Below are 25683 nucleotides of genomic sequence, written 5' to 3' on the forward strand. Positions count from 1 at the left end.
TGGCTAATGGGAACCTTTTTTAACAGGTACAGTTATCCCTCAGGATCCACGGGGCATAAAATCCACCACGGATGGTCACACCCTTTGTGGAGTCACAGGCCACTGCATGACACCTTCACGTAGCATCCCCATACTTTAAACCCCCTCTGGGTCACACATCACCCCCGATACAAAGCAAGCCTGATTGAAAAGGCCCACTGCACTGTATTTAGGGAACAATGCTGGAAAAGCGAAGTCCATACATGTTCAGGACCTGTTCATCCTCCATGGGTGAAGATGGAGAGGCGGCAGAATCTATGCAGAGTCTGAAAATCCAGACGGCATGGAAGGAGGGAAGACGCCAAAGCCACAGAGCGCCCTGGAGAGCTGCTGAGAGTGTGAGCTGCAACCTACCTTATAAAGACTGCGCTGACTGCTGGCGTCTCCAGGGCGGAGGTGGCCCTGTGCTGGGAGTCTCCACAGAGCTGGGACGTCAGTGCCAGGACTGGCGGGGCTCACAGCGGGGACCTGCAGCAGGGCTGGCCAGCTCAGCGGTGAGATGCAGACTCACCAACTGACAACCACTAGTTTGATTCTGAAGTAAGTCAGACTTCCAGACTCCTAGATGCTGGGGGTTGACGCCTCGGGATTTGCCTCCTCAGTACGGGGCAGGTGCAGTGTGCAGTGAGCGTGGGCACTCAGGGTGGGAACTGCTGACAGAAGCCATTTACTGCTAGAAAGCTGCCTTGGTGTGGCGCCCATTTTCCTTTATCCTGTATGGACGTCCCTAATTTTAACTTAAAACTATATGTGCTTTGTTCAAGACAGGGACTTGCTATGTAGCCCAGGCTGGCCTTGAACTTGTGACCTTCCTGCCTCAGCCTCCTGAGTGCTGAAGTTTCAGACAAGCACCACACACCGGGCCTTAACCTGAAGCTCTACCAGCTGAGAACGCCTCGGCTCCTTCCTGAGCACCTGCCCCTCCCCATCGATGGCGTCCTGCCCTGTTGCTCGTGGGTCCCCTCCCCTGCCCGCTCTCTACTGTCTTCAAGGTCTCTCTTCTTGGGGCCTACCCGATGGCTCTCAGCTGCCCTTGGTGCATGGCCCACCTCACACTTTCGACATGAATTACACATTCTCTAGGCTGACTAACTCTCATATGTCAAATTAAAACATAAAATGGACATCAGATTTTTTTTATCTATAAAAGCTGCAATCACATACTGTTCAATGTTCTAATCCCAATACAAATGCCGTGTTCCTGCCGTCTGAGACAGCCCCGTATGCTGTGGAGGGTTAAGTGGATCCTGACTTGTCTCAAGTTGGTGCGATAGTTGATAAGTTTCCATTTGATTCTGATGGTGATCCCAACACACTGATCCACCCGGGGTTGACACAGAATGTCTCTGCAGAGATCCTACTACAGCCTAAAACACAAATGCATAGGCATTGGTTTATCGATATTAGAGGGCTCACAGATTCCACATTTCAAAAAAATGCACAAATTTTCATTAGCATCAGATTTTATTAGCATCAGATTTTATGTTCATTTCATAGCTAGCTCAGAAAAGAACACTAGTTATTTTTGCAGACTTATCTCTCCTATTTTGCTCTTAATTCCATACGTGATCGCATTAATTACCGTGGTACACCTGAAGCTGTTTACGGGAAACTATTGTGGAAAAAAATATACATTTGTAAAGTTGAGAGATGTATATTTGTTATCAGTACAGGACTATTGATTTCCAAAAGAAAAATATTCAAGTTGGCATGATGGTTATTGGGCAGAATTCCATTTTATTTATTTGTATTGTGTATAAGTGCAGGAGCCAGGGCAGGCCAGAAGAGGGCACTGGATCCTCTGGTGCTTAGCTCTGGTTGTGAGTTACCGTGTGGGTTAAGGGAATGTAGTTCTCAGCAGAAGCAGCTCTTGACCATTTCTCCAGGCCCAGAGTCCGGTCCTCCAATAATGGAACAGAGGCTACAGTGGAGGGACTTAGGCCAGGGCAGCCCCGGACCTTGTGGTCATCGTGTGTGTGGACGAGGGAGTAATCCAGGCTGTGGATTGGAATCCTACAGCCTCTTTTTGCTCTCTGGATAGGTCAAAGAAGCCATATTTTCCTGAGCTGGTGAATCTACTTTGGTGTTAAATGTATTCCTATAATTTAGAACGACCTTTTTATCCTTGCAATACCAGAACATACAAAAGGTTTCATGGAGCCAGATATACATCTATCTTAGAGGGAAAATAAAACAAACCTCCCACTGGTTGATTTGAACCTGCCCACCTGCCTCCTGCAACTTAAGCCAACGCTGTAGCTTTGGTTCCTACACTATTTTAACCCTGAGAGTTATGGAGTCCTGAAGTCAGACTGATCCCAGGAGACCTCAATGTCAAAGAAAGAGAGAAGTCGATGATGCCTGGATGGTGGGAAGCCCATCTCCCACCCCCACATGCTGGCCCTGTCCTAAGACAGTTGTAACGATGAGACTCCTTCAGAGACCTTCTTCCGTTAGGGTGTCCCAAACATTGTCACCTTCGGATTTCTTCATCTTGCCTTTTCTCAGAAAATTAAAATAGTCTTTCTGCTGGAAAATAAATAGGTAGAAATGTAAACTGAAGGGAGAGATTTCCATAATAAGAAGAAAACACTCAAGGAGTTTGAGATACTATCAAAAGAGAAGCAAAAGGTTACATCTGTTTAAGCAAGGATTGCTTTAAAGGGTACTTTTATCCTGCACTGGGGGAGGTGCCTTCTGGGAAGGCTGAGGACAGCGCCCCCTGCTGGCTTGCTCAGGAAGCTCTCTAGGCTCTGGCGTTGTAAGATGTTCTTTCTTTCCGGTGAATTTCATAGTCCCTATCCTTTCATAGTCCTGTGAATTTCAGTTCTACACTTCATTTTCTTGTGCACAGAAACAGAAACTTTTAAAGTATCATGCAAACCATTTTAAGAATGTGTTTGCCTTCAGTACTTAATGAACTCTCAAAGCATTATCTTTTGAGTCACGTCTCTCGCTGAACCCTGAGCAAGTCCCTGGGGTCCCCGGAAGGTCTGACTCCCCAGTGCTGGAATCCCGTGATCACACTACCACTCCCGGCCTTCACAAAGGCCTAGTGATTGCACAGCAAGTGCGTACGGACTGAGGTAACCCCTCAGCTCCAACTGAACCAGACTGCGGTGGAGCCAGCCATGCCTGGTTTTTAGAATTCTCCAGAAGATTGACTCTGATGAGCATCCAAAGCTGAGATCCTAGAGGCTGGCTATCAGCATGCTGTGGAAACGTATGCGCTTAAACGCTGGGCTGATCAGATGAAGAAACTAAAGACAGGCACGGGCTGAGTCTCACTAGCGTACTCGTGATGAAGCTGAATTCCTGACATTCAAGTCTCTCACCCCAGTTCTGCTCCCCCTGTCCTTATAGTAAATACCAAGAATCAGCCTTGTAGGTCACACCCGAGGATTAACTGACACACACACAGGGTTTGGGTCTGTCTGAACACCATGCAGAAGTGACAGGCTAATTAGTCAGAGGACTATTATGAAAGAGAAAGGTTTATGTATACGTTTTTTTTTTTAACATTAAAACCCTTTATTTTTAGTGTATGTGTGCATGCAGGCCACCAGGTCACCTGTGGAAGTCAGGGGACAGGTTTAGGGAGTCGGTTCTCTGCGTCCACCTCGCCCCGCCTCGCTGTGTGCTCAGGGTTCCAGAAGCTCCCTGTCTCTGCCTCCCACCATGGTGAATGCTGGGGCCACTACGGCTGCCCTTCCCCTTGATCAACTTCCTCCTGCCTCCTACAGCTGGCCTGGTTGGTTATTTTGTTATTGTTGCCATCGGTGTTATTACTAATAATTTCTCTCTGTGTGTGCACGTGAGGAGGTCAAAGAGAGCTTTCAGCCACCAGTCACCTCTCTCCGTGAGCTGTGGGGCCCGGGACGGCACCCAGGGTGCAAGACTGGAGCGGCAACACTCACCTGGGACCCTCACCACACGCACTGTGCAGTTCCCTGAGCTCAGCTTCTGTATTTACATATGTTAAGGGTCTCTTTCCATGTGAGGCACACATATATACCCACCAGACCCTGTAGCAGGTGCTGGGTAAAGAGCAGCCCCATTAAAATGCTACTTATAGGGTGCCCTTAGCTCATCTGCCTGCGCTGGGTAAGAAGGGTTGGTGGGGTAATTGAAGGAACGGTCCTGGGAGTCCTGTTCCCTACAAGAAAGAGTCTTTTTTGCACCACAGAACTAACATGCAAGAAATCTTACAAACTTAAAAGTGGCTTTAGGCTGCAGAAAACCTGTAAGGCTGAAATGCACAGATAAACCAAAATCTTTTAAATAAAAAGAGGATTTCCCGTGAGTACTCAGGATGAAGAAAATCACAGAGGAATTTTGTGTCCCTTGTCCTGAGCCCAGCTGCAGAAACAGGCAGTCTGGGCCCGCCCCTCTCCACCCCATCTACACAGGGGCGTCTGGGAAGCAGGCAGCTGTCTAACGTAGGCTCCAAGGCCAGTGGCTTTGCTTAAAGCAGAGTCGGGAGTGTTGTATAATGTATTATACCACGCCAATGACGGCACTCTACTCACGGACCTGGCTGGCTTGGCTCCGGCGCTTTTTGCCTTGTTCTGGGACCTCGATCTGCTAAAGAGGTTAGCAGAATGTCAGCACAGCTCAGAGGGGCAATCACATGAATAAGCATTCACTGGCATGTCTCCCTCTCCACCGCCGTGGTCCGCCGCCGTCATGGAGTACAGTCGCCTGGCATCCCAGGTGATCTCATGTGCACCTTCTCCCCAGTTCAACTGGTCAGTAAAGGCTAGAGTCAGCGATTGGGCAGTGGAGGGAAAAGGTGGTCCTGGAAGTCCTTGAGAGGACAGGTAGAGGAGAACAAGAAGGAGGGCAGGGAGAGAGAGGGGGAGAAGGAGAGGGAGAGAGAGGGGGGATGGAGAAGAGGAGGCGGAAACCAATATGGAGCGGAACCACATGGCCAGGAGAAACTGGCAAGTAACAAAGGGTCTCATAGCTGGTATCGTCAGTACAGTTATAGATCTGCCCAATATAGGAACATAACTTGTAAACATAATAACTAGATTGTATGTTTTTATACAGGCTTATTGGAGTTGGAAATTACTACAGTATTTGGTGCCCAACATGGGGTTTAGAACTGAACTAACCTAAGATAAAAGCTCCCCCACCCCCAATATAAGCAACTAGGCTGTGCTCTAAATCTGCAGCAGGGTGGAAATTAAACATCAAGTAGGGCTAAGGGGTCTTCTGAGAACTAACTGAGAGGCTCCCTCCCCAAGCCCCAAGCAAAACAGCTGCAACCAGAGGCAGCTCCCCAGCCTCAAGCTGGGACTTAGACAGGGCCACAACATGGCTGGGAATCCTTGAGCCCAAAGAAGGACTAAGGACCCTGGGGGTAACTGCCTGTGAAGACACAGCCGCGACCTTCCAAAGCCTCCTCAGAGGCACAGCGGGCTGAGCCAGGCATCTCCACCCCAGCAAGCCTTTCCGTGCTCACATTTCCATGTCTCCCACATCTAAATAGGACACAAGGCAGCCAGACCTGCTCTACCAACCTGCGACACTGCAGACTGTCTGAGATCAGTGGGAATGCTGCTGGCCACAACCCAGACAAAGACAGGACAGCCTAGAAGCAAACTGCAGAGTCCCCGGATATGTATATAGCTCTGTATCTATCTATATATTAGATACTTCAAGATGGAAAACACAATAAATAGCTCTTTTGGGTTTTATGGGAAGATATTTTAAATGTTTGACAGGGGTGGATTTAAAGGAAATTGACACCTTCCCAGTTATTATTACAATGTTAAATATCTTGGTTTGCTATGTCTTTTAAAAAGACAGGGCCCTAGATGAAAAGTGTCGAGCCTCAGAAAAGGGATTAATGGAAACACGGGAACTAAAGATACAGGAATATATAGGTCATGATAAGTGACAGAGAGAGGTAAATGAAGATTAGGGACAAGAGCTGGAAAAGATGCTAGATCAAAAGATACAGAATTCACAGATCACACTGAAGGGCAAAGAGATAAAATTTGGAAGCAGAGTCTAGAGGATAATTTAGTAAGGTTAGTAAGTCAACATAAGGTAGATATCATAGTATCAAAATTACAGCATAAAGAAAAATTAAAATTATGAAAGCAGGATCTATAACAGAAGATACAGGAATTTACAGAGCAACATGAACAAAAGAAAGAGAAATTTAAGACTTGGCAACATGGCCTAGAGGAAGCACTAGAATTAAAGGAACAGGAATTTATAGGTCATGATAAGCAACAGAGGAAAATGAAAGCTGTAGATAGGAACTGGAAAAAATGTTTAAACAAGATACAGAAGTTCACAGAGCAGACTGAGCTGCAGAGAAAGAATAATGCGTGTTAAGCAGAACACCAGAATTATTATATATATATATATAATATATATATACATTATATTATATATAATATATTATATATACACATATATATTATATGTGTAAATATATTATATATACACGTGTATATATAATATATTATATATTATATATACACATATAAAAACCAAGATATATATATATATATCTTGGTTTTTATATGTGTATATAAATATATACACATATAATATATATATTTTTTGGATTTGGTTTTTTCAAGACAGGGTTTCTCTGTATAGCCCTGGCTATCCTGGAACTCACTCTGTAGACCAGGCTGGCCTCAAACTCATAAATCCGCCTGTCTCTGCCTCCCAGAGTGCTAGGATTACAGAATTATAATATGTAAAGAACAAATTAAACTGTGGAAGCAGAACCTTGAACAGAGGAACTTACGCACAGGATGAACAGAAGGAGACAGAAAGCAAAGGCACAGACCTTAAGGAGGGAACTTAAAATATATACTAGGGAAAATACCGAGGTAGAGACAGAAGATAAAATTAGGGAAAGCCAACCAAGTGTTGTTAGAAAACAAACTTTAGTTTATTTGGTTCATATTCAACCAAGACCTGCCCAGAGATAGATTACATAGTGCTTTATTAACCCTGAGTTTTTAAAATGCTAATGAACCAAAAACTATGGCTGCTGAAAGACATTGGATTGTAGAAAAAAAAACTGCTGAACTAAACCAGCCTTTTTAAGGATGGAAAGCAGGAAATATTATGCTGGGGGAGGGATTATGCCTATACTTCCACAGAAAAAGAGAAGCTATGGGCTCCTTTCAAGTTGATAAAAGTCAGGCAGGACAAAGGGAGACCCTGAAGACCTTGGCTATGAACAAGAAGAAGGAGATTGACAAGATGAACAAGATAGGTGCCACACACGTCTCTGTTCACAGAGACAGCTCTGGGACCAGATGACATTTAAATGTCTACACACAGTCGATAACACTTATTGGGCACAAAATTCTCCTGACTTATTATTACATACCATCCTTTAAGATGGAATAAATAGAAAATTATATTGTAATTTGATTGTGTGATCAAACTAATCTTTTATTGTCTTTTATTGATCTTCCTTAACTGATCTGTGCACCCTGCACATTTCATACAAATGTCTTTCCAGAACTATGTGTTGCTTATATATTGCAGAATGGAAGAGAAGGAAGACAGCGCCGACAAGATCCACATCTGGGATGCCGAGATTCTGGGACCTTCCACCCCAGCTCCTTGCCTGACTCTACCACAGCTACATCGAAGCTGTTTCCTCTGAAGACTCGCTTCCAGGACATTTCCAGAGCAGCTAGCTCGCCATCCAGCCTTTCAGACTGTTAGAGTCAGGACGCCAGCTGAGCTGTGAACTTTCTCAGCACATAGAGGCTGGAGAGCAAGTGATGCCGGCTAGCCTTCAACTAAGTCAATTTTCTTATTTCCTTCTGGGTCCCCAAAAGGGAATTCTTTACCCCCATTCAGCTAGAAGCAAACAAAAGAAGATTGTCATCCCAGTCCCTTAGGTTGGGGTAGATAGTTCTGGTTATTATATGAATTATAGATATGTTGTCCTTTAAGGGATAATTTGCAAATGTTGTAGCTTTGGACAGGGAGGCGACCAGAGAGCGTAGACTCAGGGATTTCTACCTGTCCTTTCCTCATCTCTTTCCTTCTTTCTAGATGAAGGATAGGGGTGGAAAAGAAAAGGGAGGATATAGTAAGTAGTATTATAGAAATTAAAGAAATAGATAAATAGGGATAGGATATTAAATTTACTCTTAAGCAAAATATTGTACAGCCATAATCTTACATTGACATTTGATCTTTATATTTGATACAAAAATTAGTTATACTTTCTTACATTGGTTTAAGGTTTTCATTGGTATAAAATTTTGTATATTGATACAAAATTTAAAATTACTATTGTTACTCTTAGATAGTCATTGTGTCTATATAACTCATTTAAGAATACAAAGGATTAGACCCAGTCCTTCTAATAGCTGCTATTATAAGCTGTTTAGGTTGATTAAGTAATGCAAATAGATAGTGAAACTCATGGTCATAACAACAAGTGTTTTCAAGATTATTAAAATAGTAAATAGCTAAGAATAATCAATGTTTGATAATTCAGTTACGCTGTATATGTAACCTTCAAAAGCATCAGAGATCCACAGAATATAACATCTACTATTATGTCATTACTAAAGATCAACTGACTAGGAGACATGAGTGCTCCTGACAGTACCCCATTCCACTTCAAGGAAGACACTGAGTACCATCACCTCCAGGGGAGTAGCTTTGATCATGGCAAGGCAGCCACTGGGCAAGAATTGCCCTAACTCATCTACAGACAAAAAATACTGTCTAAAGCAGGACAGACAGATGTGGGATAGACAACTGCTATGCTCTGCCAAGACCAAGTAAACTAGTCCTTCATAATTCCCGCTTCACTTAAGGCTGTCGATGGTTCTGGGCCAGAAGCCTGAAGACAGACGCTCCACTATTATAGGAAGTTAGGGGACTGTCCAGACAGTCAGCTGTCGCTATAAAGTGTATAGTTTTGGAAGATATGCTTTTATGCTTTCTACATATTCAGGTACTATTTAATTCCTTCTCAGATTCCTGGCAGGGTTGAAGACTAGCTATAGTCTCATAATTGAACTTACGTTGTTTAGCATTAAAGAAGATGTTCTGGATTCGAAAGGACAGATTTCAGATGGTAATAAAAATTAAAATCAACATAATTCAGGCACAGAATTGTAAACTCCCTAAGTTAGGATAAGTAGTAAAGTACTTTATCTAAATTGACAAATACGATGGACTGGATGCGAAGTATATATCATACTTTATAATTTACATAATTGTTATGGTTGTGCTCAATTTATATCTGAGAGAAAATAGCCTTTTTAACTGGACAAAAAGGGGGGAAATGTTATGGGTTGTCCTGATGCTGTTTGAATTCTGATGTTAATTCTACTTCAAGAGGGGTTGGCCCACAGAGAGAGAGAGAGAAAGAGAAAGAGAGAGAGAGAGAGAGAGAGAGAGAGAGAGAGAGAGAGAGAGAGAGAGAGAGGATGGAGAAGAGGAGGAGGAAACCAAGATGGAGCAGAACCATGTGACCAAGAGAAACCACAAGCTGTGAAGGGTCTCACAGCTGGGGACTAAGTCAGGATAATGCTAGATCTGCCCAGTCTAGGCATATAACTTATAAATATAATAACTAGATTGTATGCTTCTTATATAGGCTTATTGGGGTTGGAAATTACTACAACATTGAACTGTTATTTTTATTATTCTATTTGTTTGTTTTGAGTGTAATTTTATTTGTTTTTTGTTTGTTTGGTACGTGGATCTGTTTGTTTGTTTGTTTGTTTGTTTGGTGTGTGTGTGTGTGTGTGTGTGTGTATGTGTGTGTATGTGTGTGCCATTCTATGCATATGGTTATCAGGATATTCCCAAGGAATCTGCTTTCTCTTTCCAACATGTGGGCCCTAGGGATGGAACTCAAACCACCAGGCTCTGCAGCAAACACCTCTAACCACTGATCCATCTTGCCAGCCTAAAAATCCCTTAGGCAAGTCAGGGTCTTACTGTTGACTTGGGCTGGTCTTGTACACTACGCAGTTCAGGTCAGCCTGAATCGCTCCCCCTTCCTGCCTGAGATTACGGAATCCTGGGATCACACGTCTGTACCACCACACCTGGCACTGCAGGGCTTTTCCAGAATGATCTGCATAGCGTTTGATGGAGGGGAGGCGAATGAAGGGACCGCGCTGAGGGAGGCTAAGATGGCTGCAGGAAGGGGGTGTGTGACATCAGGGAGCTATGAAGGCACAGAGGCAGGCAAGGCCAGACTGGAGGCCCACGCACCCACACACATGCAGCCTCTTTTCCCCCTTGGTGGCTCATGGGGCAGAGTCACAGAGCACCCAGAGGTTACGGGCAGGCACACAGCAGGGTGGGAAAGTGCCTGGTCCCTCTAGTGAATGTAACCTTCAGTATGCTACTGGATGCTGCCTCAGGAGAAAGAACAGAGCTATTAAACAACCAGAGACCGTGTGCACCCCAGCAAGGCAGTGCCTAACCCTCCACTCTATGAGGGTCTGAAGAACAACTTTCGTCCTTACGGAGGATTCCCAGAGTCTCACCACATAGACTTTATATCCATACTCAGCGGCCAAGAGTGGATCACATTGCACACCTGTGTTTGTCTTCAAGGCTCTTTTGTAAAAATGTAACTTTTAACAGGGTGTTTTGTTTCTCCAACTAAAACTGTTGGTTATTGCTAAAGGAGATGGGCAGGAGACTCTAGCAGCCACTGGGTGATTGACATAAAAGTCTGGTGAGGTTTCTGCGAGTCCTCCTTAAGGACGGAAGTCATTCTTCAAATTCCCCGGGTCTAAGGGTGTGAAGACACGGCTGGTGTACTCAGACTGCTCACCTGAAGAGAGAACAGCAGGCAGGTCTCTGCCCAGCCCTGGCCTAGGCCATCTCCGGGCTTCTTCAGGATGAGGGATGTTTTGTTTTGTTTAGGACATTTGCTGCCCTGGTTGGGCTTGGTTGGTTGGTTGGTTGGTTGGTTTTGGTTTTTTGCATCTGTCAACTTGGCACAAACCAAAACCTATCTAAAAAAGTAAATGTCAACTAAGGAATGTTTCCATCAGACCAGCCTGAGGGGCATTTTCTTGATTGATGGTTAATGTGGGAGGGTCCAGACCATAGTAGGTGGCACCACCACAGACACGTGGTCCCAGAGTGCACAGGAAAGGAAATTGAACAAGTCATGGGAGCAAGCCAGTATGGTCTCCACTTCAGTTCCAGTCCTCACCAGATTCCTGCCTCAACTCCCTTGCAGGATGGACTGTAAACCAAATGATATTGTTAACCCTTTCCTCCTCAGGCTGTTTTTGGTCAGTGTTTTTATCACGGCAACAGAAACTCAACTAAAATGCTTACTTTGTTTTCTGTTATATGCAGCTAAACTTTATCCTAACCAATACACATTCTTTAAAATAAAATGTCTTTATAGTTCTTCTCTCAACCCTTCCAAGCCTTCACACTGTGCTCATAAATTAAAAACAGCAAGTGTTAGAGAAACTCACTTAGGTCTGTGTGTGGGAGGAGAGCTTTAAGAATGCTCTAATCTGCCCCCACCCTCAACACACACACACACACACACACACACACACACACACACACACACACACCACCCTCTCTGGCTTATGATTAATATTGCCTTAAAATTATAAATATATGGGGCTGGAAAGATGGTTGAAAATATCTAGGGCTCTTGCAAAGGACTGAGTTCAATTCCCATCAGCCACACGGTGGCGTACAAGCATCCGTAACTCCAGAGCCAGGGCGATCAATGCTCTTTTCTGCCCTCCACCAGTACCAGGCACACATATGGTACGCATGCATGCATGCATACAGGCAAAACACTCATACATATAAAACAAAACAATCGTTTAATTTTCTAAATATTGCTTGTAGTGTTTGTTTATGTTGTTCTTCACTGCAACTGTTTGGCTCAATTTTGTTTTTGTTTTTGTGTTTTGGATTTGATTTTTTCAAAACAGGGTTTCTCTCTGTATAGCCATGGCTGTGCTGGAACTCACTCGGCTGGCCTTGAACTCAGAAATCTGCCTGCCTCTGCCTCCCAGGGTGCTGGGAGGATTACAGGCATGCGCCACCACTGCCTGGCTCGCCTCAAATTTTAATGATGTCTGTTGTGGTGCAGTTCTGTAATCCTAGCATTTAGGAAGTTGAAACAGGCAGACTGCTACAAGAACAAGTCTAGCCTGGAGCATACAGCGGGACTCCGCTAACAAACAAACAAGCAAACAAACAAACACAACAACAACAAACCTCATAAACATCTCAAGGCTCACTTTGTTTTGTTTTGTGTGTACATGGGTTATCTTTGCATACAAATGCAGACGTGTGTGCCTGCCCGTGGAGGCAAAAGGCTGACGCCCAGCCTTCCTTAATACTGCTCCACTTTATCCATGGAGGCCAGGCACTCCCTGAACCGCTGGTCTGGCTAGCCAGACGGCTTGGAGGATTCCTGCCTCCACCTTCTACGCTGGCTTACAGGAGGCCTGACATGGCCAACCAGCTTCCAAGGGGCCTGGGGGCCTAGACGCTCTGAGTAACTGTCCTATGTCAAGCTGTTCTTTTTGAAATCTTTGCACAAACTAACAAGACAGCAATGGATTTTGATTTGATACCAACTGTCTTTACCCTCTCATCCCCTCTAAATGGGAAATCCCAATTTTGGGGGCTGGGTACATTAATCATAGGACCCATTTGGTTAAAGTTCCCAGTGTTTTCCCCTTTGTCCCAGATTCTTCAAGATTATCAAAACCTCAGACTCAGCATCCCCTGACTAAATTCAGCCCCATGTGTGTGTCTTAGTCGAGTTCTGTGATATGTGTCCTTCCATGAGTGTAGTTGTCTAGAAAGCACACAGTGCCACCCAGTGTCACCGTCTTACATTTATATGGACACTTTAAGCCCAACGTGACTTTAGTCCACAGTCCTCTGTGCAGAGGCCTGGCCCTGAGCTCAGAAGGCAGAGGTCAGTTTCCGCAGGGGCACCTTTTACGGAACGTTTTGTGGGGGAAATTCGGTGATGAATGTGTTTCCTATTTGAAGGCAATTTCTTTCCAAGAATCAAAATAAATCATAACAAACAAATAAAATAAATGAAGAATTTGTAGTAATGAAAGTTGTTGAATGTTTTGATGAAGGAATCCATGTCTACTGGCTAAAGTGCTGATTCTGTTGTTCACTGAAATGAATGGTCAGTCTGAGGTGATGTGCTAAGGGCAGGCGTGAGGCTACTCAGCCACTCACAGCCCAAACACTTCCTGTATCACGTGGCCGCTGCTTCATCTCTTCTGAGTCTGAAGGTACTTCTTTCTTTTAAAAAGGCCTCCTTTAGTTAATTACTTTTCTTTCCCCTTTTATAAATATATAATAATCAAAGCCTAAGAGAGGCTACCATGCCTAAGAGGGTAGATTTTATTACTCTATTTTACAAACGACTCCTTCATTGGCTGCTCTAATCCAACCTAAATTGTTAAATCACCAGGGGGCAGAGAGTTATTCTCCCTGGAAAGATATTTTTAGATCCAGTAGAAAAAGAAATTAACTCCAAAGGACAATTGGTTTCTTAGAAGAAGAGCCATAAAGATTAATGTTAAAGTAAAGATGCCACCCACCACGTATAAAGAATTAAGTCTAATTAAAAACATTACAGGAAGTGTTCAAATGTTTTTCATTGTAGTTTTAAAGGTATGAGCCAGGAGTAGCTCAAGGTTAAAAGCACTTCTTGTTCTTGCAGAGGACTGGGCTTCGGTTCCCAGTACCCACGTGGTGGTTCACAAACTGTAACTCCAGCCCCATGTGATCCAATGCCCTCTTTGGGTCTCCAGTACATACATGCAGGCAAACAACTCTCACACATAGAATAAAGTGAATAAATCTTTTTTTAAGGATCAATGTAACCTTCTAAAATTAAATTTACCAATACAAATGTCCATATTCAGTAGACAGGAAGTCTGGGAAAATAAATCTCCTTTCTTTGCTTTTCGTCACAGCTTGTCAGTCTAACTGGCCTGTTGGAAGCAGATGTTTGTAAGAGCTGCCAAGACCCAGGCTCTCACCCTAACGATTCTGGTGACAAAGTCAGAGTCACCTGTGAGAACTATGGCTGCCTCCCTGGAGGACAAGACCCAGAAACGGTGGGTCTTCAGGGGTATCTCCACGTGTCAGCACACGCGGGATCTCAAAGTCCTTACCATTTCTGGGCTCTCCTCAGCAAGCCTTGCCATCTTCTCTGAGATCATCTTCTTCAGGCAGCTGCTCAGGAAAAAGGCCTAAGAAACCCAGAAAGAGAGACGGCTCTTAGGCCAGGCACAGTGGGCATGCCTTTGATCCTGCACTTAGGAGGCTGAGACAGGAAGATTTCTGTGAGTTTAAGGCCGGCCTGGTCCACAAGGTGAGTTCCAGGCAAGCCAAAGTTTCATGAGACCCAGTCTCAAATGAACAAACAAGCAGACAGACACCAGGACCAACAACTCTTCTGATGACTCAGCAGTTAGGAGCACTGGCTGCCCTTCGGGAGGACTCAGGTTCGAATGTCACCACCCACATGTGGCTCCAACCCCTGTCAGTTCCAAGGGGTCTGATGCCCTCTTCTGGCCTCCTTGGGTCCTTCATGCACACACTATACAGATGGACATTCAGATGAAACATCTACACACATAAAAAATAAAACTAAACAACACCTTCCCTCAACTCAAGAGGTCCTCCTCCTCCTCCTCCTCCTCCTCCTCCCATGTCCTCCCCTCCTCTTCCTTCTCCTCCTCCTTCCTTTCCTCCTCCTCCCCCTCCTTCTTCTTCTGCTCCCACAGCTTTTCAGAAGCTAAAACTCACCAGCACATTTTAAAGAATTTTGTCTTTAACGTTCAGAATTTGCTTCAAGTGCAGACGCGTTCTCTCAGTCACAGCAATGCACCGAGAGCACGTTTAAGACAGATGGATGAAGCGGCAGCGCCTCGCTCCCAGCCATTTCCCTTGTTAACCTGCTTCTGTGCCTGTCCTGTTACACGCAACGGGCAGCTTGTGTTTCCTAAGCAATGACCAACACACTACTTACACTAGTCGTCCAGTAAGTAACTCTTACATTTAATGATAAAATAATTGTTGAAATGCCTATCATTAGGCAAAACTACTGGCTTGTCCATTTGGAAGGAGAAATTAAACCTTTTGCTTTTGGGAGTAGGGAGGTTATGATAGGGTTTCTTCATGTCCCCCTGGCTGTCCTGTCACACAAGCCGTGAACTCAGAGATCTGCCTGCCTTTGCCTCCTAAGCGCATATGTTATGTGCCTGGCTTACTGAAAAATTTAAAACTCATTGTCCATCTTCGCTTATTTTCTTTGGGGTGTTTAACTGTGCTGCTGCCACAGCCTCCCCACGGCATGGTCATCAGTGTCAGTCGACTGTACATCTTCCAGGGAAGCAAGGGACCCTGTGTGCTGGATGGAAGGTCTCCGGGACTCCCCACGCGCTCTTTCCCACACAACCCTTCTCTTCATTATCCTGGTTTCTTTCTTAATCTTGGTTTGGCTCTGTGAAGGTCCGAGGCACAGAAGTCAAAGGCTGCAGCTGCTAGACTTTATTCCTGCCCTGAGTACAGCGCCGGTCATTTTGCTGGGACACATGATGGAGGAGAGATGAGAGACAGCCAGTCTACAGTGATGGCCAAGGACGCTCGCGGTCCCACAGAGACAGACACCACAATGACTGGGTGACCTGACTAACAGCTTGAATGGCTACCGAACATAAGAACGCTACTGCTTCTAGGGGCGGGATGAGGGAGGAGAAAAGGGGTGATTAAGGAAGAGTAACATCAGCAGTATGTGTGGTATGGTCTGCTTCCCAGAGGCTATGGAGATCTCCAACCCAACCGACCCCACCAAGAGGAAGGGTTCAAGGGAAGAGGAAAGGGCAGGGAGGGGTGAATTCCTCCACCACGGCAGCTCTGCTGCAGGCAGGCGCCCGGGCAGCACTTGTTGCTTGCTGGGCGGAGCGGGGCCAGTGGAGGGCTGGTTGGTGAGAGAGCAGAGTGCAAGGGAGTGTCTGGTGGAGTCTCAGGAGTGCGTTCTCTTCCCAGCAATGTCACAGCTCTTGTGACAGCTGCTCTCATCCAGCAGAGTAATTCTCACACAACTTTATTCTTTCCAGATAGGATCTTATATACAGTTTGGGGTGGGGTGGGTCTGGCAGCAGGCACTTCCTACTGGCTGTGCCTGAGACACAGCATCTACAAGAGGAGGGACTTAGGGCACCGCCCCTCCCTGAGGGATGGCCACAGTTCTCTCTATGGCGGAGGGGCTGTGGCTACGTGGAGCTGGGAGCGGGCAACGCTTGCTTCTGGGTCTCCAGGCCTCCTCTCACGGTCCACCCCACCATAGGAGGTACAGGCCTAACTGATAACAACCAGTCCTGTGCACCTGCACATAGACGTAACCTTTACAAAATCAAGATGCAAGTTAAGACAGCAAGATCCTGATGCAGTGGTCTGGATACTTAAATGGTGTTCCACAAACTATGGACCGACTCCACAGTCTTCCTACGCTGTTCGAGCAAGCATGCAGGCCATGTGCTCTATCAACCCCATCAGGCTTGCTGAGTACACACAAAACAAAACAAGACCCACCCTGAGCTGGTGTCTAAAGGAGCGCAGAGAGAGCTCGCCCTTCGGCCTCCTCTGTGTTTGGAATGCAGTCACATTCTTGCCTTCTGTGACAAGTAGCCCTCTGGGTACCCATCAACACCACTCGTCCTCCAAGGACACCATGATCTCACCAGAAACCCTTTTTAAAATTGCTCAGTGTGCCTCTCTGTGGAGGCTTAACCTCATGTGTGGCTGTTTATATTAAAAGACTGACAAAGTTCAACAGCACAGTACTCTGAGGAGAGAGTAAAGGAAAGGTGGTTTCAAGTCTCTCTCTGTCTTCCCAACCATACACAAATTGCACAAAGCTTCCTATGATCTTTCTAAGGATGCCACGTGCTGGAGGAGACCAACTTTGCTGGCTAGTTTTATGTCAACTTGACACAAGCTGGAGTCATCAGAGAGGAGGGACCCTCAACTGAGAAAACGCCTCCATAAGACCAGGCTGCAGGAAAACCTGTAGGGCATTTTTTTTTGTTTTGTTTTTACTTAGAGATTGATGGGGGAAAGGGCCCACAGCAGGCAGTGCCATCCCTGGGCTGGTTGGTGGTCCTGGGCTCACCATCATCACCATCACCACCATCACCATCATCACCAGCAGCATCATTTTGGGTTTTCAAGACAGGCTTTCTCCCTGTAACTCTAGCTGTCCTGGAACTTACTCCGTAGACCAGGTTGGCCTTGAACTCAGAAATCCATCTGCCTCTGCCTCCCGAGTGCCCCTTTATTATTTTTTAATTAAAGGTTTTTTTTTTTCCACCTGGAGTTTTGACTCTAACTTGAAATAGCTAAGACGGGGTTTTGTTGGTGATTGTTTCTTTCCCTTTGGGGGGTTTCTCTTCAGTTTAGTTAGACACTTATGATCTGGATGTTCTCTGCCTAGAGATTCTGGTTTGGTTTGGGGTCTAAGTGTCTGCTCTAACTCACTCGGTCCTGAGTTCAGTTCTCCCCTGGGTGGCTGCTTGATTCCTAGACTCCCCTGAGCTGGGAGGAGACAAAGGCCACGCCCCCTCCCCTTCCCCCCACCCAGGTCGCCTATCCACTAAGCTGATAACATCTCTGTGGCCTAAGCTTAGGTAGGGAGAAAAACGTCCCGCCCCGCCCCGCCCCGCCCTGCCCCACAGCTTCCTTTATTTCTGTTTGGGCTCAGGCTGGCTTCAGGCAGAAGTAGGTGACAACTGGGAGAAAGCAGATCTTTGGAGGCGTGACCTTCAAGGCAGCATTAGGACCCACCCCTTCCCTCTGTCTACTACCACACCGGAGACAGTTGATCCACCACCCTGTCATGTATGCCTTGCCAAGGGTCCTATGACCAAGTGAATACAGTCTGAAGCCTTTGAACTTGATTTTCTCTCATCCCAGAGCCGGCTGGTGCATTAACTAAATTCTCTGAATTTGTGATCATGGTGACCAGGAAAATAAAGCAAATATAAAAGCAACGTATTCCAGTCGAGTGGCAGTGAAGGAGTCCCTCCCCCAGGCCGGGTGAAGTACTGTGCTGCCTTCCCATCAGCCTGCAAGTCATGCTGTGTCCTGAGAACTCACCTGCTTGGTGTAAATAACAAACCACTGCTGGCGACTGTCTTCACTATACTGAAATCTCAGCTCTAGGTTCTGGTTGAGCGTTCGCTGGGGCCTGTGGGTATCCAGCAGAGTTCCCTGAGGAGGAGAAGACGCCATGAACATGCCTCCCGTTACAGCGCTCGTGACACCAACAGGCCAACAGTTCCTCAAAGGCTGTCAGTCTGTCCAGGAACCATGGCAGTAACTCAGCCCAGTGCAATATGGGAAATGTCCTTAGGGGGGCAGGTACAGGTCTAGGGGGAGGGGCATAAAGGAAGGCTTCCTGGTGGAGGGGCAGGAGCAGGAGCTGTCCTGGTGGCTTTGTTTGTTTGTTTGTTTGTTTTTAAGAGGAGAAGGTGAGGGTAGGTCCTGGTAGAAGAAAGAACAAGGTCAAGGCCCTGAGAAATGAGAGAGCAGGTGAGTTAGAGACGCTGAGAGGAACCTAGTGAGTCTGTGTCCGGCTCCAAGCAAAGCCAATGAGGAGGAGGCCCACAGAGTCAGGACAGAGGAGGATTCTGAAGGCTGTGGGGTTCGTATACAGCGTCTATCCCTGTTTCTCCTAGGAATGAAGACTCTTGAGTTCCCTTAGGACAGCCACCCTCTTCCTCTGTAGCTAACTATGTAGACCCCTCAGAGAGTGATGTCAGAGGAAAATGCATGGTAAAGCTTAGGCCGACTGGCAGACACTGTGTGCATTTACTGGGCTCCAGGATTGAGATGCCCCAGTGGTAGGTCCTCGGAGTTCCTGCTGCCAGAAAACAGTCGCTTCGGCTCCTGACTTGAAGCATCTGCTTCCTTTTTCCTTTGGACATGTAAGTAACCAACACTCGTCCTTCCAGAGGTCTCGCCTTACTGTGTAGGCTTCTAGTGCTTGCTCACGGAGAGTCTGACTCTCGTGGCTTTATAAACAAAGTTCAGGACGGCAGGCCTCGCCCTGAGGACAGGGACACACGCTCCTGCAGAGAGTGGGAGAGGCTAGATTGATTTATATAGAAATATTAGTCTCACAGCATCTATGTGAAGAACAAACAAGCAGTAGCTGTTTTTAGATGTTCTAACAGATGCTCTGCAGAGAAAGGGAATAACTGAGTGGGCCCCACGGTTACCCTGCCCCAGAAGAGTTTCTGTGCACAGCCCAGGGTGGGAGAACCCAAAAGAAGATGGAGAGCACGCTGAGGTGAGAGGAAAGACAAAGTATGAAGGTGAGTTTAGAGTTTGTGGGCAGAACACCCTGAGGGAACCTAGAAAGTGTGAACCTATAAAGACTCAGGACTGTGTCAGTGTGAAACTCTGACACTAGTCCTGAGTCTCCAAGATGAAGCACACAGAGGAAGAGGAGGAGGAGGAGGAAGAGAAGGAAGAGGAGGAGAGGGAAGAAGAGGGGAGGGGAAGAGGGGGAAGAGAGGGAGGGGAGAGGAAGAGAAGAAGAAGAGGAGGAGGAAGAAGATGAAGGAGGAGGAGGAAGAGTCTGATATAAAGAAAGCCATGAGATGCCACTGCACGTCTGTTAAGATGGTACCGATCTTAAAGTTAGCTTATGACCAAGTGCTGGCAAGGCTGTGGAGAAAGCAGGGCCTTCAGACACACCTGGCAGAGACATAAATTCACACAGCTGCTTTGGCAAGTAGATTGCCACATACTTTAAAAGTTAAACACAGAATTATCATTTGACCCAGTAATTCTGCTCCTAGGTACACACCCAAGACCACGGGAAACAGCTCCCAGAGCTAGTACACAGATGCTCACAGCAGCATGGCTTATTGCCGCAGAAACAACCCAAATGCCATCTAGAGATAAGGGGGTCAAGCATGGATATCCACAGAGTGGAGCATTCGGCCATAAAGCAAACTGATGATGCAATCAATAAGGGTGACCTCAGACCTCACGGCACTAAGCAAAGCTAGTCAAAGGGCCGTATTGTATTAGCATGCCCTACTTTTAATAGGAAATTTCTAGAACAGGCAAAGGCCATCCATAGAGATAGAAAGTATGCACTTAGTTGCTTCAGGCTGTTAGAGACTGGGTGTGGGATGGACACAGCTAAAAGGTAAGAGGCTTGTTTATAAAGTGATAAAAGTGTTCTGGAGTTGAAGATGGTGGCAGCCGCACAACTGACAATATCCTAAACCCTGCAAAGGAATGGAGACTTGTGCTATGACAAAACCAGCATTGGTATCAACCACAGTCGTAGCTAAAACCGGAAAACAAGGTGTCTGCTGAAGAGGGATAGAAAACACCGGCCCATCACGCCAGAGATCGCCACTCAGAAAGAAACAAATGGTTGATATGTGACTGAGTTTTCAAAGAATTACACTATGATAGATAAGAGAGAGATAAGAAACACCATGAATAGACCCCCTACCCAACAGAAGACAGTCCTCTCAGACACATTTGCAACGCTGGCCAAAGTCCATCAAATTTGGAACCACAAAATAAATTTCCACACGTTTGAAAGTAATACAATCACATAATTTATCTTCTTTGATCCTAAAGGACCAAAAGTCTGGCGGTGGTGTTAAGAGTTGGTCCCACGCATTGAGTGGGGATGTGGAGAAGCCGTCAAGAGCATAGGGATGGAGAGCTAGCAAGATGGTCGATGAGACGATTCTTCTTCAGCAATGAAACATGAAAGAAGTGTGGGGAGAAAGGCCGAGGAATTTCTGCATTTGAGGTGTGGCAGCTGGAGGCGTGGAGTCCCATCTGCCAGGACCCTAAGCACAGCAGGAAGAAGTGCAGATGAACCTAAGGACAAGGGACAGGTCTGCTGCAGGAGACATGAGGCTACAAAGTCCCTGAGATCCTGAGGGAGGTGGCCAGCAGTGGGAGGAGGGAGACGCTGGGCTGTGGGGAGATCTGAATAGCCATCTGACTTCAGAGATCATATAAAGATGGATCCCTGGGACATACCAGGCTTCAGAAAGCCAGTAAGTAGGGGTCAGAGAGAGGGTTTTTTAAAGGAAAAAATAGACCACAGGGATGGTGCAGTGGGGAAAGGTACTAAGTTCCATTGCTGGAACTCACGTAAAGGTAGGAGAAAGTGGACTTCATGATGTTGTCTCTGACTTCTACATGTGAGCTGTGGCACACACGCAACCCCCACAACATCTCTATCTATCTATCTATCTATCTATCTATCTATCTATCTATCTATCTACCTACCCATCCATTCATCTACCCACGCATCCATCCACCCACCCTCCACCCATCTATCCCACCCACCCATCAATCCATCCATCAACCCATTGATCCATCCATCCATCCATCAATCCACCCATCTATCCATACATTCAACCATACACCCACACATCCATCCAACCATTCACCCACCCACCTATCAATCCATCCATCCATCCATCCAACCATCCATCCATCCATCCATCCATCATCCACCCATCCATCCATCATCATCCATCCACCCATCCATCCAACTATCCATCCATCCATCCACCCACCCATCCATCCACCCATCCATCCATCCATCCACCCACCCATCCATCCATCCATCCACCCATCCATCCATCCATCCACCCACCCATCCATCCATCCATCCACCCACCCATCCATCCATCCATACATCCATCCATACATCCATCTCACATCCATACATCCATCATCCATCCATCTATCATAGCATCCATCCATCACCATCCATCCACCCATCCATCCACCCATCCATCCATCCATCCATCCATCTCACATCCATCTCACATGCATGCACACACCACTTATTTTTAAAGGAAGAAGTGTTTGGCAGTGTTAAGGAGAGAGGAGAGCATTAGGATGGGGGCACGACTTTCATGACTTAGCAGCTTTGTGTCCCCTACCCTCTATGTGTTCTGTGCACATAGGACAAACACAGTCTGCTCACTGAACACTTGACGGAATTCAACTAACAGATGTGGCAATTCTCAGTACAGTGGCCGATGCATCAAGAAATCAGATGCTTAAGATTTTTAGTATAAAGAAAGCAGTTACATGAGCTCAAGCCAGGACTCCTTCAGAAGGGCTCTGCTGGGCAGGGCCCCATTTCTGGTGACACTAAGCACATAGTAGGTGCTCAATACCTGACTATAACTTCCAAGCCACAAGGAAGCCTGTGAGAAGGTAAGACTGGTATGACAGGGAGTCTGCACTGACCATAGGCATATCCTACCGCTACGTTGAGATGCCTGTCACCCAAGGTACTGATTCTCCTGCAAGCCCCAACGGTGACATCCAAAGTGAAGAATTTTCAGATCACAAAAGGAAAGTTTATATTTATTTATTTATTTATTTATTTATTTATTCATTCATTCATTTATTTATTTATTTATTTATTTATTTATTTATTCTGAAACAGGGTTTCTCTGTAGCCCCAGCAGTCCTGGGGCTTGCTCTATAGACTAGGCTGGCCTTGAACTCAGAGATCTGCCTGCACTGTCTCCTGAGTGTTGGGATTAAAGGTGTGCACCTCCACCTGCCACGGCAGGAGACTTTAAGTGATAGACAAAGCAAGGCCCAGATACTCACGAGGAACGTGACCTGCCAGCACTTCACTCCGCTCATCTGGAAAGCAACGTCCTGGGTCTGGCCGTTAGGCAGAGTTATGTGGCAGCTGATCTCATTGTTGCCCATGGAAAGCTGGACCCCACAGCCAGGTTCCGGGTGGTTGCAGGTACAGGGGTCCAGCTGAATGTACCCATAGTGCCGGACTTCCTGTGACAGCTCCAAAAACTGCTCCAAGGTGGATGGGGACAGAAGGAAGCAAGAGACTAGTTGTCACAGTTACAGAGCTTGCAGCAGGGAGAGGACTGCTGTGCTGTGTGTGCTGTGCTGTGTGTGCTGTGCTGTGTGTGCTGTGTGTGCTGTGCAGTGTGTGCTGTATGTGCTGTGCGTGCTGTGTGTGCTGTGCTGTGTGTGCTATGCTGTGTGTGCTGTGTGTGCTGTGTGTGTTGTGTGTGTTGTGTGCTGGTGAAACCCATAGAATAGGCCCACAGCAACCCCCGGGATTCTGGAGCACACAAATGAGGCCCCCAGTGTAGACAATAGGGCCTAGGAGGGTCACTGTGCTCTGCCACGGGAGCTGTCCTGCCCTGTCCCCACCCTGACTTCGGACCCTGCTCCTGTTGAAAGTACTTAGAGCCAAAACACTCAAGCAATGAATGAAGAGTCGAGTTGAAAAAACAAGAGTGGACGTGACTCCAGCTCACCAGAGTGATTTGCCCTCCGTATCATGTGTGTCCCCGTGCAGGTCAGAAGAGGACATCAGATCTCTGGGGGAGCTATGGATAGAGGTGAACCAACGTGCGGACCAAAGCTGGGTCCTCTGCAAGAGCTGCAGGTTCTCCTCACAGCTGATCCACCTCTCAGCACAACTCTTGTCTGCGGGCTGGGGGCAGTCAGGAGGCAGAGCACTGCCAGTGTGCACAAGGACTGAGCGCACTCCCCGGCACCGGAGCAACCAAAGCAAGGAGGAAGGGAAAGGTTTTAAACATTCAATAACCGCTTAACTGTTGTGGACTAAAGAGGCGGGTTCAAGGTGAATCTGCTGCTGCTGTTAGTGAGTAAGCGAGTTACTCAAATGCTTTTGGCATTTGCCATTCACGAAGAGGTACTAACACATAGAAACCAGAGGATAGAAATCTGCACGGATTTGAAAACTCTATTCTCTTGAGAACATTGTATCTGAGGCTAAAAGATGGCTCAGTGGGTAAGACCACTTGATTCTCTCCAAGGAGGGTAGGAGTTCACTTGCCAGCGCCCTGGTCAGGCAGCTCACAGGAAACTCCAGCTCCAAAGAATCCGATGCCCTCTTCAGGTCTCTGTGAGCATTCCCACCAATTACACACACACACACACACACACACACCCCAAATCATTTATGTAAAACAAACTACCTTGAAATGTTAACTCAGCACATATAGCCATGGATAGCATGCTTACGTATTTTCATTTAGAGATTTAAAAGAAATATATAATTGAGGCTGAGGGTTGGGCTCAGTGTGTTTGCTTGCCCACATGTGTGAGGTCCTAGATGTGCTCTCCAGCAATGGCTTTAGGGTCTACTGTCTCTACAATGTCACACCTCTTTCCCTGTAGCACAAACGTGACTACTATAGACACACATAAATAAGCGCCTCTGTGTGCCAATAAAACTTTATTTGTAACAACAGTGGCTCGTGAGCTATAATGAGCTCACCTTGGGTTTAGAGTCGAATTGCTCTGGGTTATTTCATTCCTCTCCTGTCCAGTCTCCGTGCATGTGTGCACAAGGTGAGGTGTTGCCGGCTAGATGTCTGTTCCACAATCTGAAGCTCACACAAGAAGAGGAAGTGTAACATAATCATAAAGGAGAATACTCTGCAGTTAGATAATAATGCATTGGACCTAAATTAATTGGCCGAAGACTGTGTGTGTGTGTGTGTGTGTGTGTGTGTGTGTGTGTGTGTGTGTGTTACTAATTATAGAATCAGTATAGAATTATAGAATGGCTGCTTCCACTTTCAGTGCTTGGAGAGTTATGAGTATGGTGACAGCTGGTCCTAGGGTGTGTCTGCAGCTCACCGTAAGGAACACTCTTGGTAATGAGCTTAACTCACCTTCGTTTGATTCTCTGTCTTCTGCAGCGCCTTTAATTCCTCCCTCTGAGCCTGCGTGGGTTTCATCCATTCTATTTCAATGTCCTGCACTGCCTTAAAACAACATAATTATATAATTATCAACCTTAGTAGAAATAAATTAATCTGTATAAAGGGCTAAAAACCTAGACCCAAGTGGATCTACGTAATGATCTGACAGATTATAAAGATTGCTTTTTTTGTTGCTTTGTTCTGAGACAGGGTCTCAATATTGGGCACTCTTTACGTGGGTCAGGCTGGCCTCAAACTCATGATCTTCTGGTCTCAGCCTTCTAGGTGCCTGCTTAACAGAAAGTACCACCACAGCTGGTTTAGGGTCAATCAAATTACTGAGTTGGAAAAGACTGTTCCACAGTTTGGGACAATTAGAATCCTTGGCAAAGAAAGTCATGCCATCCGGTCAAACAACTTCCTAAGGGATTACAGTACAAAACCTTGTTGAAAGGCAGGGAAGGGGTGGGAGGGAGCTTAGCGGGTAAGAGCATCGCTGCCCTTAGAGGCCCAGAAGTCAGCCTCTGTCCCAGGCACCTGTGACGCTGGCACTTCCATGCACAAACCCACACACAGACACGAATACACACACACACACACACACACACATGCACACGGTTTTAAGAAATGAATCTTTTTTAAAGTAGAAAATTAAACATGAATATGTTTATCTTCATGGAAGGACTATCTTTTAAGGGATGATGGCAGAAAATGAATGTAGAAATAATCATTAGTAATTATATGTAAATGCAGCTTTCTGTACACAAAACACCAGAAACAAAACTAAAAAGCAGATGTCAAAACAGGCAAAGGGTTAACATTTACAGAAACCAGTAAGACAAATGTAAAATCGCCA

General features: G+C 46.1%; 1 protein-coding gene across 2 annotated transcripts in view; it reads right to left on the reverse strand.

The window, feature by feature from the left end:
• Positions 1-1524: 1524 nt before the first annotated feature.
• The window catches only part of Snx31 (sorting nexin 31), a 46705-nt gene continuing 22546 nt past the window's right edge, over positions 1525-25683 (reverse strand). The window contains exons 9-14 of one of the 2 annotated variants that reach the window (XM_052160807.1): positions 24798-24890; positions 22729-22932; positions 18202-18315; positions 14214-14291; positions 4573-4623; positions 1525-2565 (exon numbers count right to left, since the gene is read on the reverse strand). In XM_052160807.1, the coding sequence (XP_052016767.1) occupies positions 2476-2565; positions 4573-4623; positions 14214-14291; positions 18202-18315; positions 22729-22932; positions 24798-24890 (630 nt within the window). In that variant the 3' untranslated portion in view covers positions 1525-2475. Of the gene's footprint in view, positions 2569-4572; positions 4624-14213; positions 14292-18201; positions 18316-22728; positions 22933-24797; positions 24891-25683 lie in introns of both variants that reach the window. The other variant, XM_052160806.1, reaches the window with a different exon arrangement.

This window comes from Apodemus sylvaticus, chromosome 17 (genome assembly GCF_947179515.1).
Source record: "Apodemus sylvaticus chromosome 17, mApoSyl1.1, whole genome shotgun sequence".
Lineage (NCBI taxonomy): Eukaryota > Metazoa > Chordata > Mammalia > Rodentia > Muridae > Apodemus > Apodemus sylvaticus.